The following is a 16,084-nucleotide window of genomic DNA, read 5'->3' as shown; positions in this document are numbered from 1 at the left end:
TATGTGTTAATACATGTAGATTTTACTCAGATTTGCTGTTGCAGTTTCACATAAAGAAAAAGTTAACTTAAATCAGTGGACCTAAACAGAAGTTACATTTTCTCTCTCCTCTTCGATGGGTGAAAATCACATTGGTAGCAATTCCAAAAATATAATTTTATGCTAAGATGTTTTCAAACATTTTCTTCACCAGGTCTGTTGACATCAGCACATGAATATTCCATCCAACATCAAGATATTGTGGCTGCACAGGAGGATCAGGCTGAGAGTTTTAACATGCTGACTCAACATAACCCTGCAAAATCCACCCAAGGTAACATCTGATCAACATCAAAGGTCCTCATTTATTTATTTTTCTCTGCAGCTCCTAAGCTTTACTGTGGGCCTATGGGCTATTTCTGTGATAACTCCTGTTCTTACCTGGCCAATGTATTTGGACAGACTTCATTACAGATGATTCATCAGAATAATCCTTTCTTGATAATAATCTTTAGGGTGAGCAGACGAAAAGAGAGCCTAATATCAGAATATATCAATTATAGAATCAAGGATACTGCAGGTACAATGGAACAGACACACAAATGGTTTTTGTCTGTGGCCTTCCATTATATCTAAGGCAATATTAAACTGTAAATTTAAAAAAAATGTAAGAAAATGTAGAAATAAATCAAGTGAAGTTGCTAAAGTTAGAGAAAAACTCAAATAGATTACCTGAAGTTCTGAAATATGTTTGCTTTTTTTTCAGTTTCAATGGTATGCATAAAAACTTTAATTAAAGTTCACTGCTGTTGGTTTTGTTCTTTCAATTCCAGAGTACCTGACTTCTGGCCGCTATGTTATGATTACTTGTGTTGTGATCTTCGTCGCCGTTCTCATAATTTGTAAGTCTGAATTTTCCCTGAAGCTAAAATTGCATTTGAGGATTCTTATCTTTTTTTTTTTTTTTACTAAGAAACATGTCGAACATAGAGAATATTAAGGCAAATGAGTGATATTTTAACCACTTTTTTACATCACAATTTGAACAAACGAAGATTGTGACTTACTGCCAAAATGAAAGACACCGAAATATGTAAAAAAAAAAACTTTGACTCATTAGGATGTGTGACATAAACACAAGCAACTAAATCTGTTATGCAGTTGCTCATTCAGGTTTAGATTAGAAGTCTGCAAACTGTGCCTCCAGAGCTACACGTAGAAGGGAAGGGAAAATTATTTTCTCTTAGGGTATTTAGGGCAAAGAGGGTCATTGTTTTGAAAAGATCATCCAGTCTTTCCTATAATTTATTGATAATTTAATCTTACTATAAACTATGTTAAGTAAAAACAGGTAAATGTAACATTTCAAATTTCTTCTTTTGTTTAGGTCTGTGTACGTGTCGCTTTTGTAACCCCAACTGCTATGGAGAAACCTCTGGCACATACAACCATGGGAATTTCAATACTCATCGCGTTAATTTCAATAGTGGTCGCGCTAGTGTTGATAATGATTACGGTGGTGCAAATAATGATTGCGGTGGTGCAAATAATGATTACGTTGGTGCAGTTTTTGATTGCGGTGGTGCAGATTTTGATTGCGGTGGTGCAAATAATGATTGCGGTGGTGCAAATAATGATTGCGGTGGTGCAAATAATGATTGCGGTGGTGCAAATAATGATTGCGGTGGTGCAGGTTTTGATTAACTGTGACACCACTGCATGCTGAAACACTTAAAAAGCCATATTTTTTGGTGGCAATGTCAGCTGATACATGTGGTGTGAGACTTCAGTTAGGCCACTGCTTGGACTTTAGAGAAGGATTTTCCACTTTGTTCCATTTGTTTTTTTTATGTCTGAATTGTCTTTATCCCATAAAATGTATTAAATCAATGTTTTTAAAAACTAAGCTTTTTTTATCTTGATAAAATAAATAAACTAACCCCCACTTCTGAAATAACATTTTTAAAAGTAAATCATGTTATCTTTTTTAAGGTTTAGTTACAGTTCTTTCTTAAATAAACAGTGATGTGTTAGAATTGGAGACTGCGGCAGCAGCATATCGGTTGGTCTGTGTTACCCAGAAAGCAGTTGGACACACAATATCGCAACACCGTGAGTGAAACAATGACTGGGGTAGCCTACTTTATAAAGTACTTCTTTGTTATTACACATACAAGTTTGTAGAGAACGGAACAAATTGCGTCCCGTTTCAGTTCAATACGGGACGGTTCCATATTTTACGGGATGGGTTGCAACCCTAGTCGACGTATTTGTGTGAAGACATTCTCGGTTGTGAATTTAAATAACAGACTCTCACTTACAGACATCTTGCGCATCAATACTGCTGCCTTTGAACCAGACCTGGCCTATGTGCTGCAGTCCAGATATCAGTATCACATTAATGCTGACAAGTCATTTGTCATTTACAATAAGTCTCTGAATAAATTTTGTTTTTGTTTTTTTAGGATCAAAATAAGTCATAAATTCAGACAAGTTTTCAGTTTTCACTCCAGAATAATAAACTTTTAAAAATCTAATCAACATTTACTAATATGTCATATTTCAAATGAGCCCTGCACTTGTTGATATGACTATTAGTTGGTTATTTTTCTGTTATTTTATTTAAAAATTCTGTAAATGTTGAACTGCCATGGTGAGATATGTTTTTATGTTTCAAATATAATTTGCCCACAAGAGTACAATGACTTCTGTTTAACCGTTAGAAAAAGTTAAAGTGTTAAAAAAAGTGAAGTTAAGTGAATATTCAATTGCATATGATATGCATGTTTCAAATGAACCAAAAGACATGCTTAAGGTCGCTGAAATGAAAATAAAAAGCAAATGTAAAACACAGAATGGCTTGCTGAAATTTGTTTAAATATATTACTGTTCTATGTAAAGAACGTTCACCAAGGTCGGCCCCTTACATTTTTAACACACCAAATCTGGCCCCCTTTGCAAAAAGTTTGGACACCCCTGATGTAGAGGATGTAGAGAACTCTGGTTAAATTTGAGAGTTTTAGACTTCAACAATAATTGTTCCAAAAAGAGAAGTCAATGACACATTCAAGAAGTGTTTGGTGGAAAAGCTCAAGGAGAGGAAGTCAGGCAATAAAACTTCTTAAGTGAGTGAGTGATCTGCTTACACTTTTAAAGGCCCAATAAAATACACTGTTGTCATGATGCATTTAAAAAGATAATTGCCATTTTATTTCGTGTTTCCTTCAGGTTCCACTAAGTGCTGCTGTAAAATCTGCATTGAAGTTTCCTGTGAAATCTGTGAAGCTTTCCTTGCTAATGGTGATTAATCACAAAGTGTTAAAGGAAGAACAAATAAAAACTGAGCTGTAATTGAATCGTTTTCAGAATCGGATCTTTATTTTCCAACTGACAATTAGTTTTACAGCAACAATAGTAAAACTAGTAATATTATTTTATTAGTAAAAAATTATTAGTAGTAAAACTAATTGTGAAACAATCAGTTTTACTGATGATAAAATAATAACATTAGGTAGATAAATTCGGCAGCGCCTTCTTTAAATCTGCCTCTGAAGTTTAACAAAGTTGTTAGAAAACTCAGAAATAGAATAAATATTTTGTAAACCTGCATGTTGGGTGAAATCTGTTTTCTGTCTTAGGAAGCATCTTCTCAGCGTAGGTGGGGTGTTTGCAAGCCTTTAGACTGATGGAGCAAACACACATTTAACTGATTAATTCAACACATTTAAATAAATGTATTTAAATGTATTTAAATTTGTTGAATGGATCAATGTTTGTTTCAGAAAGTCTGACAGACTCCATCTGGATGAGTTGGTATTTGGACCAAATCATTACGATGGTGATGATCATAGTTTAAATGAGTCTATACCAAAAACAAGTAAAGGCCTAATGACTAATAAAACATGGTTAGAGAATGTTGATAAAATGAAATTCTTCCATCAGTATGTTAATTAAATAAAAATAATAATAAAAGCCTTTTTATTGCCTTTTCTTTCTTATTTTTAGTATATTTATGTTCTAAATGTTTTTATTGAGCATAAAGTGGAACCAAAGTCATTTCTAGTTTGCGTGCACATCAACCTGTTGAATGAAGCTCATTATGATTAATTTCCTCAGTTATAACTGCCATTATAACACAAATGCTTAACAAATATAAAGTCAATGAGGAACTTAAACTGTAAAACTGAACCTTTTCCCAAAATGACACAATATACAAATACGGAATAAAACTCGAAAGTGAAGTTAATGCTTCTCTGTTAGATTATCCAGTTAAAAACCACCTGATGTCCTTTGTCATATAATAAAGGCGACTACTTTGTGTCTCACTGGCATTAAAAAGAAGATTAGATTTCATATCATCTTTACTTTGAGCACCGACTGCAGACAATGAATTTATCAATGGGAATCTTTGTTGTTCTTTTTGCTCATGCAGCCTCTGCTGGTAAGTCACTTTCTCACATATTCTAAATCAGATCTGAGTGCTTTAAATGAACACAACGCCTGTATTTTCAATCATCAAAGGCAGAAGTTTGTTTTGAGATGTAATTTACTCACAGATGTTCTCTGATAAACCTCTGAGGTTTTCAGAGACCATCTGTGAATCTGAGGTAAATTATTATACACAATTTAATGTACAATGCATTAAATTACATTAAATTATACATAGGTGGATTTTGAAAGTAAACAAATAAGCTAAAATTTATTGAGAGATGCTGAATGCTATTTTATTAATGTGTGAAATTTGCTCACTGCTTTCTGTTTTGAACGATATGCCTCTGTCTGTATTTTTATATCTTTTTGCTTCACCAGCTCCATCAACAATGGCACAAAATGTCACCAGCCAACCTGTGGCAGAAATGTTTGGAGACCTTAATGGGACCCAGAGTGACAGACTGTGGAGACCGAGCTACTATCACTACAGCTCTGCAAGAAGTAACATTTTAACTTAGAGGAAATTAAAACAGCTTCAAAACGTCATTTTGTTCTGATGTACAGTGGATAAAATAAGCATTTAACATGTGATAATTGTTCACAGTAAACTTATTTCTAAAGGTGCTATTGGCAAAAAAATGTTAGATTTGAAAAAGCACAGGAGTGAAAATCAGCAAGATAAAGAGACAATATTTTTCTCATTTAGTACAAAAGTAGGTTAATTTTTTTTATATCTTGAATATTTTCTTATTAAAATGAAAGCTTGCAGTTTCTTGATAGTTACTGGATGTAATGTTTTCTGTTTTGTATATATGAAAATATTTTTAGTTTAATCTCAGCAGAAAACTTGCATGTGCTTATTTCTTTAAGTGTGCAGTTTTAGGTTTTAGTTAAGCCAGGCATAAAAAGTGGGACCATCCCAGTTTGTTACCTAGTCACTACTTTTCTTGTGGTTTATTAAAAACACTGTCTGTTTCTTCAACCTGTGTTTTTCGTAGATCTTGACCTGAAGTCTCGGCTCATCATCAGTGCAGTTTCACTGGGAGTCGCAGTTATCATCTTCCTCATTGGCTGTGCAGGTAGAAACACAACTTGGATAACAAGCAAATTGATGAGTTTTAAAATTTTAATTTCCTATGTAGTAAAATATGTTTTACTTCAAGATGCATCATGTGAGAATATCAGTAAAACTGGTCTTGTTCATTCATATATTTACAGCTTTTTAATGAACATTCTTAAAGTTAATCATCTTTTTCCTGCATAATGATTACTGAGAAATCCAAGTACATCAAAATGTCATCATTATGATTAAATTATTGTTGTTTGTGGTTTGTTGATGGTCTTATTCCTTTTTGCTTTAGGTCCGCGCTGCTGCAGCAAATCCTCTCCTGCCGACCCTAAAGCCACTTCAGATTTAAACAATAAATCCTGATGTAATGTGATATGTGCTAAGATTATCTACTGAGTTTAACAATAAATTACTCAGCTTTTCCTCTAGTAAAAAGGTTAGACTGTCTCCATTTAATTTGCTCAATATTTTACAAAATATAATGTTTAAGTTTGGCTTGGTTGGAACTATGTGGCGGCTGATTTATCAAAACATAAACAGAAAAACTAAATAAACTGTTACCACTTTTTGGGGTCAAAGTTGGAAAAAATGTTCCAAATTTACAAGTAGAGCTTTGCTGTCACTCAGGTTAATGTGTTTTTGAATACAATCATGTTAAATTTATATTGTACCAACAAAAAATATATTGTACAAGCATGACAATTATATTGCATAAGCTTATTTTAATGGCTTTATGATATTTTAATCAATAACATTGTGCTGATTTGTGATTTTATCAGAGCAAAAAAGAAAAACTGAGAAAAAAGAATTACAATAAAAAATGTAGCAAGCTGGAAAAAAATTGTGGGCTGGATTAAACCTTATCTGCCTCTATCTCTGTCCTCAACTGCCAATTGCAACAACCAAGCCCTGATAGAAAGTGAAAGGAGAAGATACGGTTATCTGGTGTCAACGTTAAGACAGATCCTGTCGGTTGACACCAAGTTAAAGAATCACAATCTCTAGATACCATCAGAGGATCTGAAAACATTCCAGGGTTTTCTGGGTAATTTAAACCTGACAAGAGAGCAAAAACAGAAAGCAACCTTCATTCCTTTCACCGCAATGGAAACTTCAGTGGGAATCTTTGTTGCTCTTCTTGCTCTTGCAGCCTCTACAGGTAAGTCTTTTATGATTCTAAAACAGTTTAGTTTAAACATAATAGTTTAACTTTTGCTTATGTCAATATGATGAAAGTTCAGACCAAGAATAACAGACTGTCAACAACAACTGACTGAAATGGCGTTGCAGTTTTAGTTTCCAGATGATGCAGAGGACGGCACCATGATTACGTTTCAGGGGAGAAACAAGTTTTAGAGACTTTTAACAATAATTGTAGCAGAAAAAGAGCAGTTAGTGACACATTTAAAACTGTATGATGGGAAAACTCAAACAGAGGAAGTGAGCCGAGCCACCCAACAAGCTGAGCAAGAGGAACGGTTCCTGTCTGAATCCCAGGAACCCAGAACTCTGTTTGCTGCTTCTGCACATCCTGTCTGCATTTCCCATCACCATCATCATAGATAACAAACTATTACCAAAATATTTTTCAGTATTGTGTTACAAAAGAAACATTTCCATACTAACAGCTTCCTTCTCTTCATTATGCTAAGCTAAAGTCTGACTTTAAGGTCATTTCCTCAGCCCTGCATGTATAAAGATCATGTTTTTCTGCTCCAGTTCAATCTGCACCAGCTCAAGGATATTCCAGTCAATATTATGAAGATGCACAAAGACAAACAAATCAAACGCAGACAAACACCAAACTGGCTTCTCATAACACCACAACAGGTAATGCTCACGTTTTGCTGTTTGTACAAGATGATTTTAATTTAATTACACTACATTCTGATAAAACAGATTCATACAAATGTCTTCTCTCATCACAATGCAAAGCTGCTTTTCTTGTATCTATACTTAGAAATTTTGAAGAAACAAAAACATGGTCCTACAAATTTCTAACCATTCAGTCATTCTTGATGGTAATTTGAACATTTTAATGCCTTTTGTAACAACATGTGTTCTGTGCGACGCTTCAGCTGAATGTATAAAAACTTCAGTTTTGTGTGTTTGTGTGAAATTTTCCTCTTTTTTCAGGAGCAAATATTTCACGTGGGCAAATGATCGGCATCATTGTCGGCGTCGTTGTTGTTGCACTTATAGTCACCGTTCCTTGTGCTGTTATGGCAGGTATGTTTGAAAAAAGAAAAATATGTATTTTACTGGTAAAATATTAACAATACTCAATAGAGGAAAAAAGGGACAACATCACAAGTTAATAATTAATTTATGCTAAACCTAATTTATAGATCAGAATAAATTTATAGTCATCTTTGCATCTTTTAGAAATTAAAGTTTTTAAAAGATGAATGTTTTTGAAAGAACATGATTAAGTTGATAATGCATATTTATTTCTTTTTCAGGTCTCAGTCATTCTTGGGCAACATTTTTTGAGTGTTATTGTGAATGTTGTCAGTTATGCTGCGGTATAGTACTTGCTGTAGCTGAGTGCGCTGATGATGCATCGCTTTGAGTTTCTCTGGGGCTTTTCTGCAGAAACTCAGCACCTCCAGGGAGCCGCGCTGCTGCACTCAGACACATTTAAAACTTATGGAGTATTTTAATTGCACCACTGCATTATGGGCTGCAGACATTGTTTTGTTTTAAGTGTTTTCAGCTTTTACATTAATGTCAGAGTTAAACAGAGACTCTATGCGATGATTAATTAAGTGGTTTTGTATTTTAAGATTTGTCTTGCAAGTTTGGATTTCTTGATATTTTAATCGTTATTTTTGTTTTGTTTCTTTAGTTGGCAATTGAACATCCATCAAACTCTAGTGGTTTATTTGTTTGTTAGGTCAGTTGGGCTGTTAAATATTCATCACTGCATCAGATGAAAACAGAATTGTAATCTTTGATAGATCTATTTAGCTGGAACAATGATGTTGAATGATATTCAGTGGTCAAATAAATGTATGACTTAAAAATATTTCACTTATATAAGAGTAGAATGTTTGCTTTGTTTCTTTTTAATTCTTGTAAATATTTGACATCTTGTAACTGTTCAAAATGAAGGGTATTTCTTCACTAATTTGTTTAATATTTATACTATCATTTATACATTCCTATAGAAAATATAATTTTAATCCCAACCTCTTTATCTCAATAAATTATTTTGAAAAAATAAAATATGACAGATGCATCAAAATTCATAAACCTTTTCTGTGACATGTTTCCATATTCAGGATGGAAACATGTTAACACAGTATATCAGTTCATCCAGACAAATTGACCTTATTTTCAAAACAAAGTCTGTAAAAGGTGACTGGTTGAGCTCCAGCTATTGGAGCTCAGATGTCATGTGACACTCAGATGCAGAAACAAGCAGAAAACAAACAATTGTGATCTTTTAGTTGTTTGCAGTCCATCCAGGAGATGCATACAAGTCACATATATTTGGAAACGTGAATGACGACGCAAATAAAAAAAAAAAAGAAAACTGACCTAACAAAAAGTAAGAATTAAGCAGAAAGGCCTGCAGCTTTGGTGAGATGATTGGAACACGCTGCAGCCTAGTGGTCATGTTAGTGAAAATGACAACATCTCACATTTAATGGTCACATCACATTTATAACGCAGACTTCAGTTTCGACATGGTTCTGTTAAGTAGCAAAAAAGTCCATCAGAGCAGGTTGACTTAATTCAAATTTAATTTTTAGACGTATTTAACGTCCTGTGGTCTGTGGGGCCACGTTTGCACATCGTCTAAACACTGAAACAGGAAGTGGTTGCAGTGAAAACAGTCAGTGCTCAGACCTCCGTTCAGTCAATATGGAGATCACAACACTGTGCGCTGTTTTTGGTAAGTTAAACAGTTTAAAAATCTGGTTGCATGTTTGTTGGTGAAGGTTTTTCCTCACTGCATCTCCATGCAGCTCTTCATTCACTGGCTGCTTCCCTCTGCAGCTTCGTTCCAGGTCCTTCCCGACAGATCGCAGTTCTTCCAGTATGAATCTGTCGCCTTCAGCCTGAACTGCGACCAGCAGGAAGACGCAGCTGTCTGGACAATAAAAAGGAACACATCCAAGCAAATCAGTTCACTTTGTCCTTCATATACGACTGACAGGAACGAATCTACTTGCTTCCTAAGTGAGCTTTATGAAGTGGATTCTGGAGTTTACTGGTGTGAATCTGAGGCTGGGAAGATCAGCAACACCATCAGCATCACCGTCACTGGTAAAACATTAAACACTTCATTCTCTTGTTGATGATAAATATTTGGATCCGTTTAACCTTCTCAGATTTTTGTAGAGGAATCCACAAATGAGAGAGATTTGTTTTTATTCAGGCGGCGAGTTGATCCTGGAGATCCCAGCTCTCCCAGTGATGGAAGGAGACGAAGTGGTTCTGCGATGCAGAACGAGGGAAAAATTATCTGGAAATAATTCATCTACCTTTTATAAAGACGAGCTTTTCATTGGGAGCAGCGTGAGAGGAAGCATAACTCTACAGAGGGTTTCTAAATACGACGAAGGAAACTACAGGTGCCACATGTCTGGAGTTGGAGAATCACCAGACAGTTTTCTGACTGTCAGAGGTTAGTGGGTTCAAAACATCATATCGAGTGTTGGGACAGGAATAATCTAGATAAAAAACACGAAACATGCATTTACTCTGCATGTCACTGAGTGGAAACAAAGATGTGAAGGTTTGTGTTAAGTTGGGATTTTTAGAGAGGAGATGGTAATAACTGAACTCTCTGTTATTACCCAGACTAACATTTTTTCTAAAAAAGAAAATGTGGAGGATAATCCAAAGAATTTCATACCCAACCAGGAAGAAACATTGTGCCATAAAACATAGATATGAACTTTCTACCGTTAAACTGAACACTGATTATAGATAATGAACGGTTCTTCCAGGATAACTCCAGATGATGTTCATGTCTGTTATCCAGATCTTACCAGTGCAGGGAGTTGAAGTCTTCAGCTCCCAATCAGCACTCAGGAAATCTAAAAAATTAAAGTTTCTGTATGTAAAATGGCTCCACTTTGGTCCAGATTGGTCTTTGGCATTTCAACAGAGGGTTGTTGTACTTGAGTTTATTTTTGCTGTAAAATGAGTAACGATGGTCAATAAACGATGGCAGGCAGCTTAAGGTAAGTCGATTCACCATGTTTCAAACTGACAGGATATTGTTGTCATAAATTTCATAAGCAGTAAGAAAATATAAACCACCTGGAAAGACTAATATGATTGGAGGTGAGTTAGAAACTGGTTGACCTCCGTATGGGCGGACATCATAAATTGGTTGTTAAAAAACCTAAAATGCTTCATTTTATTGTTTTATGAATAATATTTTTCCCTAACAGGCTCATATAACTGAGTTGGGATTGATTTGAAGCTGTACTTTCATGCACATAGATTTATGAAGTTATTTCTGGCTGACAGTGTTGACTGTTGTCTGGGGGATGAAACTGCAGCCAGTCTTTTCTGTGCTACTTCGTCTCTAACCTGTGGTTTTCTGCTCTTAAGCAGGATTTCCTGAATCGCCGCCTTCTCTGCATGGAGACATCGTACTTCCTGTGATGGTCACTGGAGTTTCACTCTTTCTACTGATGTTTCTCTGTCTATGGAGAAACCATCCAGGTCAGACATCGCTTACTTTTACCCTGTGAAACATGAAAACTATCCATGTTAGGCTGGACTCAACATTAAATTATACATCACATTTCAAGCTGTAGCTAAATGTGGTTAAAAATCAAACCTTTTCTGTTATACAGACAGTTATGACTCTTCCACTGTGTTGTACACTGGAGGAATCAACAGACGAACGCAAAGAGCAAAAGGTAAGCTTGAACCGTGGCTTTGATTTGGTTCCAACTGGATGCTCTTTCAGTTGAAGATTTTTATTCAAAATACAAATATTTTTTAAGAAAATAAGATGTTTTAAAGTTTATTTTAAGTCATTCTTAAGACTGAGAGAAAAAAAGCCAAATTTACACAAGAAAATTAAACAAAAATGTTGAAAATGAGTATTTTAGTTTCAGATGATCTCCAGAGGGGGCGCTGCTCTGAGACGTCCACTGTGGTCGTGTACAGACCCGTCCCCAGACCCGTCCCCAGACCCGCCTTCGCTTCTGCAGGAGTTCGGACTTATAAAGCCTACAGAGAGTTCAGGACCAAACAGCAAATATTTCCATCTCTACAGAATAAAAGTGTGGCCCTCTCACCTGCCAACGACTATAATTAATACAAAAGACTGAACAGATTACAGTTTAAGATATAAGCAGTTTGTTCAAGTTTGAACATGTTTGATGGTATAACTATGATGCTTTAGTTCAAAGTTCTGCATGATTTTACTGTGAATAAGGATTTTCTGTTCGTTTATATGTAGCACAAGAAACTGACAACTGAATCATTGTTCAATCAGTAACATCCTTAATCTAGAGATCAATATTTTTATTGAAAAAAATTAAATATTACTTGTTTTTATTGTGAAATTGAGGTTTTTTTAAAACGTTAGCAGAAAGACAAGGTTTATGTACTAAATCACTCCACTATATTCAATATAAATATGATTACCCAGCACAACCCACAACGGTCATAATTGATCTTTTATCCAGTCCTATGTGCTGCTTAACTGACCTGAAAGTTTCCTGAAAGTTTCCTTAATTATTGACTTGTTAATGTCCGTATTCATGCACCAATAGCTGCCAGGTAGGAAATATGGACGACTATTGAAAGACCTTAGTTGAAAAGTCACTTTTCCTTCTTTGCAGTGAGAAGGAACAAAATGTTGATCTGTCAGTGTAAAAGAAGAAATATTGTTTTTTTCTGCTCTGGTTCTGATGATCTGAAGCAGGATGCTGAATCAGCAGTCTGTTCCTGGAAACGCTGGGCTTCCTGTCGTCATCATAAATGTGTCATTGTTCTGAGTGACGTCACTCAGTCTGTTGAGAAACCACCAAGGTGTCGTGGCCGTGAAATTATTCTGCAGGCACAGCGGTCAGCTTATTTCCCAACTAATTGGTTTTATGTCAAGCCAACATATACTCTGTGCTGCAGATAAATGTGCATCCTCAGTTGCATCATACGTTAAGAACAGCAGCGATGGTGAAATGTCTTGTTTTGTTCATCAGCGTGTGGACGTCTGGTGTGTCTGTGGTTCTGCTCAGACCAACAGGATGTTCTGAAGAGGTTGGAAGAAACAAACAGTTTGATCTGATAAACGGTAAATGCAGTTTGACTCACAGTGTTGGTGAAGATTCTGCACCACAGCCGCTCATGAACATTCGAGCACCACTCTAAAAACATGTGAAACTATTTATTTTGACAGTTCAGGCAACAAATTTACCGTAACACTTGTAAATAAGTGCAGTGGAAACCATGTTTGCACCACTTTGGACAAGAAAAATAATGCACAGCTTTGATTGGTTGCTTTACAAATGTTTAGGTTTGTTAAACTCTGCATTGCACTGATTTAAATGTTCACACTGTCAGAAAAAACTAAAGTACATTTTTATTTGACAACAAAGACATTTTGTTGTAGCATGAAACACAACTGGAAACTTTAAATTTAAGTAAAATGATCCAAACCAGATTTGTGTCTTCTAGATAACAAAAGATAATAAATATTGTGTCAAAATAATTACATTTACACAGTTTCTGATAACTTTGTTTGGCTAAAATATATACAACAAAAGAAACTCAATGTATCACACCATCACCTAATTAAATAATATGATTAAATTAACTGGTATTAAAAATACCAGTTTCAGAGTTTTTAATAACTAACTGGTGAAGTTCAGTTTATCTAAAATACTATTGAATATATAGTTTTATCAATCCTCCACATAGATTTCCTCTTCCTCTGCCGATGCTGAATCGTCTTCAGAGGTTTTAGAATCTGCTTCTTTTTGGATTGTTTTCAGCTGGAGAAGGAAAAATGATGTAGATTCACTGACTTGGTCATTTAAAACGATCTAGTGTAGAGAATCGTTCTGAAACCGAAGCAAACCTCGTTCTTCTTGTTTTCATATTCCTTCCTCAGACCCTCCAGGTCTCTGTCAAGCTCCTCCCTCCACTCTCGCTCCTCTGTGATTATCGTTTTAAACTGTAATGAAGTGAGACATTTAATTTATCATCAGCTGTGACAGCATGAAGCTGAGGGAGCTGCAGCATTCCTGTCTCACCTCCTGGTTGTATCTCTGCTTCAGGTCAGCCAGCTGAGCCTCCAGCTGCTGGTTGTTTTCTGTCAGAGCCTCAGACTGAGCCTGGGCGACTTCCAGCTGGGAAACAAGATGCAGAAAAGCATAAAAATATAAAACAAGAATCAGAAAATATAAATCTAAGTCATATAATTTATTTTAAATATCAGTTGTTGGAATAAATCTGTTTTTCATTGACCTCAACTATTGTAGGAAGAATAGCTCCCTCTAGTGGAGGGAACATTTCATATAATGGTCACAGATAAAAACGTTATGAAAGAAGAAACGTATCATTCCTTCTTTATGACAACAATTACCAGGCGTTTCTTCATTAATTGGTGAATAAATAGTTTTTGGCTCATATATTTCTTTTGGAGAAAATGTGCTTGTGAAATAAAAATGTTAAAATGTTAAATGTGATGAGACGCTAACCCTCCTAATTTGTGAGGATCTTAGTGACAATTTGAACAAATCTTCTGAAATATGTAGTTTCAACAGAATATAAAGACATGAACATGTTTTGCCTCGTTGTGCAGCTCCGTCATCTCTGACATCATGCTGTCCAGGTTTGGCTCCTCGGCTGCAGATTCTTCAGGGTTTTTCTGCTGCTGCCATCAGACAGAGGGATGGATGTTGATTTCAGCACAAAAATAACTTTTCCTAATAGACCTTCACATATTGATACCTGAAAAACAACTTTTAATGTCATTAGAATTATTTTTATTTTGCTGTTCCCTTAAAAGTTTCTGCTCGTAAAGCTTGAATTGATCTATTTTATGTTTTAGATTTAAACACTGATCTGAGCTGTTTAAATGTGTTTCTCTCCCAGAAGGAGAAACTACTGACATTCACTTTTTACTTTTCTTCTACAGAAACTTAAATGAGTTTTTCCTCTCCACTGTCAGGGTTTGTAAATTGCTTCAAGACAAGTTTTCTTCTGAATTGGCGCCACATAAATATGCTGATTTTTTTCTCTTATAACTGAAACATGATGTAGCAACAGGTTCTTTACCTGCACTTTGGAAATAAAACAACAAACTGGACTCATGCAGCTCTGATAAATATCATTTTAATTTTGAGTTTAGTCTGCAGAGACTATGAAACGTTATTGTAAAAGCTATAAGAAGAGGTTGTACCTCGTTGTTATGGTTCTGCAGCTCCTTCATCAACACCTGCTGGGACTCTTCTGTCTTCCTCAGCATCTCATGGAGATTTTCAACCTTTTCTGAAAAAACCTTCAGCTAAGAGAATGAAAAATGGAGGTAACATACTTTCAGAAAACATAAAACTTAGACAACTTCCTGCCATTAAGAGTTTTATCTCTGTAGATTAGGAAGTTTGCTTGTGTGCATCAAAAAGCCTTGAGTTTGGTGAAAACATAAAACCTTTTGGTTTTTGCTGTCCAGCTCTGTTTTCAGCTCCTGCAGGGATTTTTCAGCGTCTTCCCTCTTTTGCTGTTCAGCCTTCAGCTGCTGCAGGACGTCAGCTTCAGACTGATGGAACAGAAACAGCAGAGTAAAACGTTCAGTTTCTGTCCGTTTTTACGCTTCAAGGACCAGAATCAGTGATTTGAAACAGAACAAAGTGACTTTTACCTCCTTGTTGTCGTCTTTCTTAACTTCAGTCAGCTTTTTCTCTAAGTCCTTCTTCTCCTTGATCAGAGACTCGGCTTCGCGCTTGGATTCTTGTAGCTGCACCACCGGAAGCAGAAAACGTTCTTATAGTTAAAGCCTAATTGTTTTCTATACGGTTTTAAGAGCCGTTTGTTCATTTAACAACAGAAGGAAAAGGACCAACCAGGCTCTGCTGCTCCTCAGTCATTTTCTTCAGTTTCTCAGTGATCAAATTCACTTCTTGTTCTTTCTGCCACAGTTTATTGTCAGTCTGCTGACGGCTGGCCTGAGGCAAACAGAAAGAAATGATGTTGAGCTTTTAGGTTGTCTTCACATCTACAAACCAAACAAAAACTCTATTGTAGTTTTGTTACTTTAAAAAGATTATTGTCCCCTTTAAGATTCATTTTTGGTTCAATCATTGCTTTATCTGTCATGATGTGTGGTGGTTCGGTGAGGAGGAGAGACGCCGAGACCCAGGTTATGGTGAGAAGATGATGATTTAATGATGAAGAAGCTCATACAACAGTCTGAGTCAGGCAGCAAGGCAGGAGACAAGCGCACAGCTAAGATGCCGGTAGCAACTAACTAATAGAACTAGCATGTGAGCAAACTCTAACCAGGACTAGCAGTTCCACTGGAGAGAGCGTAGACGGCATAATACATCCGTTTGTCCATACGACAAACTGAGACATACGACAAGGACCCGACGAAGAACACAGACAACAGGTGAGACTAAATAC

General features: G+C 35.8%; 2 protein-coding genes across 5 annotated transcripts; one reads left to right on the top strand and one right to left on the bottom strand.

Annotated features, from left to right (window-relative positions):
* The first annotated feature begins 4,310 nt into the window (after positions 1–4,310).
* On the top strand, positions 4,311–11,789 carry LOC106940659 (uncharacterized). 4 transcript variants are annotated; one of them, XM_015023456.1, is made up of 12 exons: positions 4,311–4,420; positions 4,789–4,911; positions 5,409–5,489; positions 5,772–6,638; positions 7,199–7,309; positions 7,616–7,708; positions 7,942–9,380; positions 9,485–9,754; positions 9,867–10,115; positions 11,054–11,167; positions 11,302–11,367; positions 11,563–11,789. In XM_015023456.1, the coding sequence occupies exons 7-12, from the start codon at positions 9,350–9,352 to the stop codon at positions 11,769–11,771; spliced, it is 939 nt and encodes a 312-aa protein (XP_014878942.1). In that variant the 5' UTR covers positions 4,311–4,420; positions 4,789–4,911; positions 5,409–5,489; positions 5,772–6,638; positions 7,199–7,309; positions 7,616–7,708; positions 7,942–9,349; the 3' UTR covers positions 11,772–11,789. The 4 variants fall into 4 exon arrangements, with proteins under 4 accessions (XP_014878942.1, XP_014878941.1, XP_014878939.1 ...); XM_015023455.1 differs by having other exon boundaries at positions 7,942–9,754; positions 11,057–11,167; XM_015023453.1 differs by having other exon boundaries at positions 7,942–9,754.
* A 1,036-nt stretch (positions 11,790–12,825) lies between these two features.
* LOC106940661 (putative golgin subfamily A member 6-like protein 4) lies at positions 12,826–15,623 on the bottom strand. The gene is made up of 8 exons (XM_015023457.1): positions 15,526–15,623; positions 15,324–15,419; positions 15,114–15,221; positions 14,865–14,969; positions 14,253–14,336; positions 13,714–13,809; positions 13,539–13,634; positions 12,826–13,452 (listed from the first exon to the last, which is right to left on the bottom strand). The coding sequence occupies exons 1-8, from the start codon at positions 15,547–15,549 to the stop codon at positions 13,363–13,365; spliced, it is 699 nt and encodes a 232-aa protein (XP_014878943.1). The 5' UTR covers positions 15,550–15,623; the 3' UTR covers positions 12,826–13,362.
* Positions 15,624–16,084: the final 461 nt, after the last annotated feature.

This window comes from Poecilia latipinna, unplaced genomic scaffold (genome assembly GCF_001443285.1).
Source record: "Poecilia latipinna isolate Pla-1442-1.1 unplaced genomic scaffold, P_latipinna-1.0 Scaffold3310, whole genome shotgun sequence".
In the NCBI taxonomy this organism is placed as follows: domain Eukaryota; kingdom Metazoa; phylum Chordata; class Actinopteri; order Cyprinodontiformes; family Poeciliidae; genus Poecilia; species Poecilia latipinna.
This window is presented reverse-complemented; position numbering and strand designations above follow the sequence as displayed.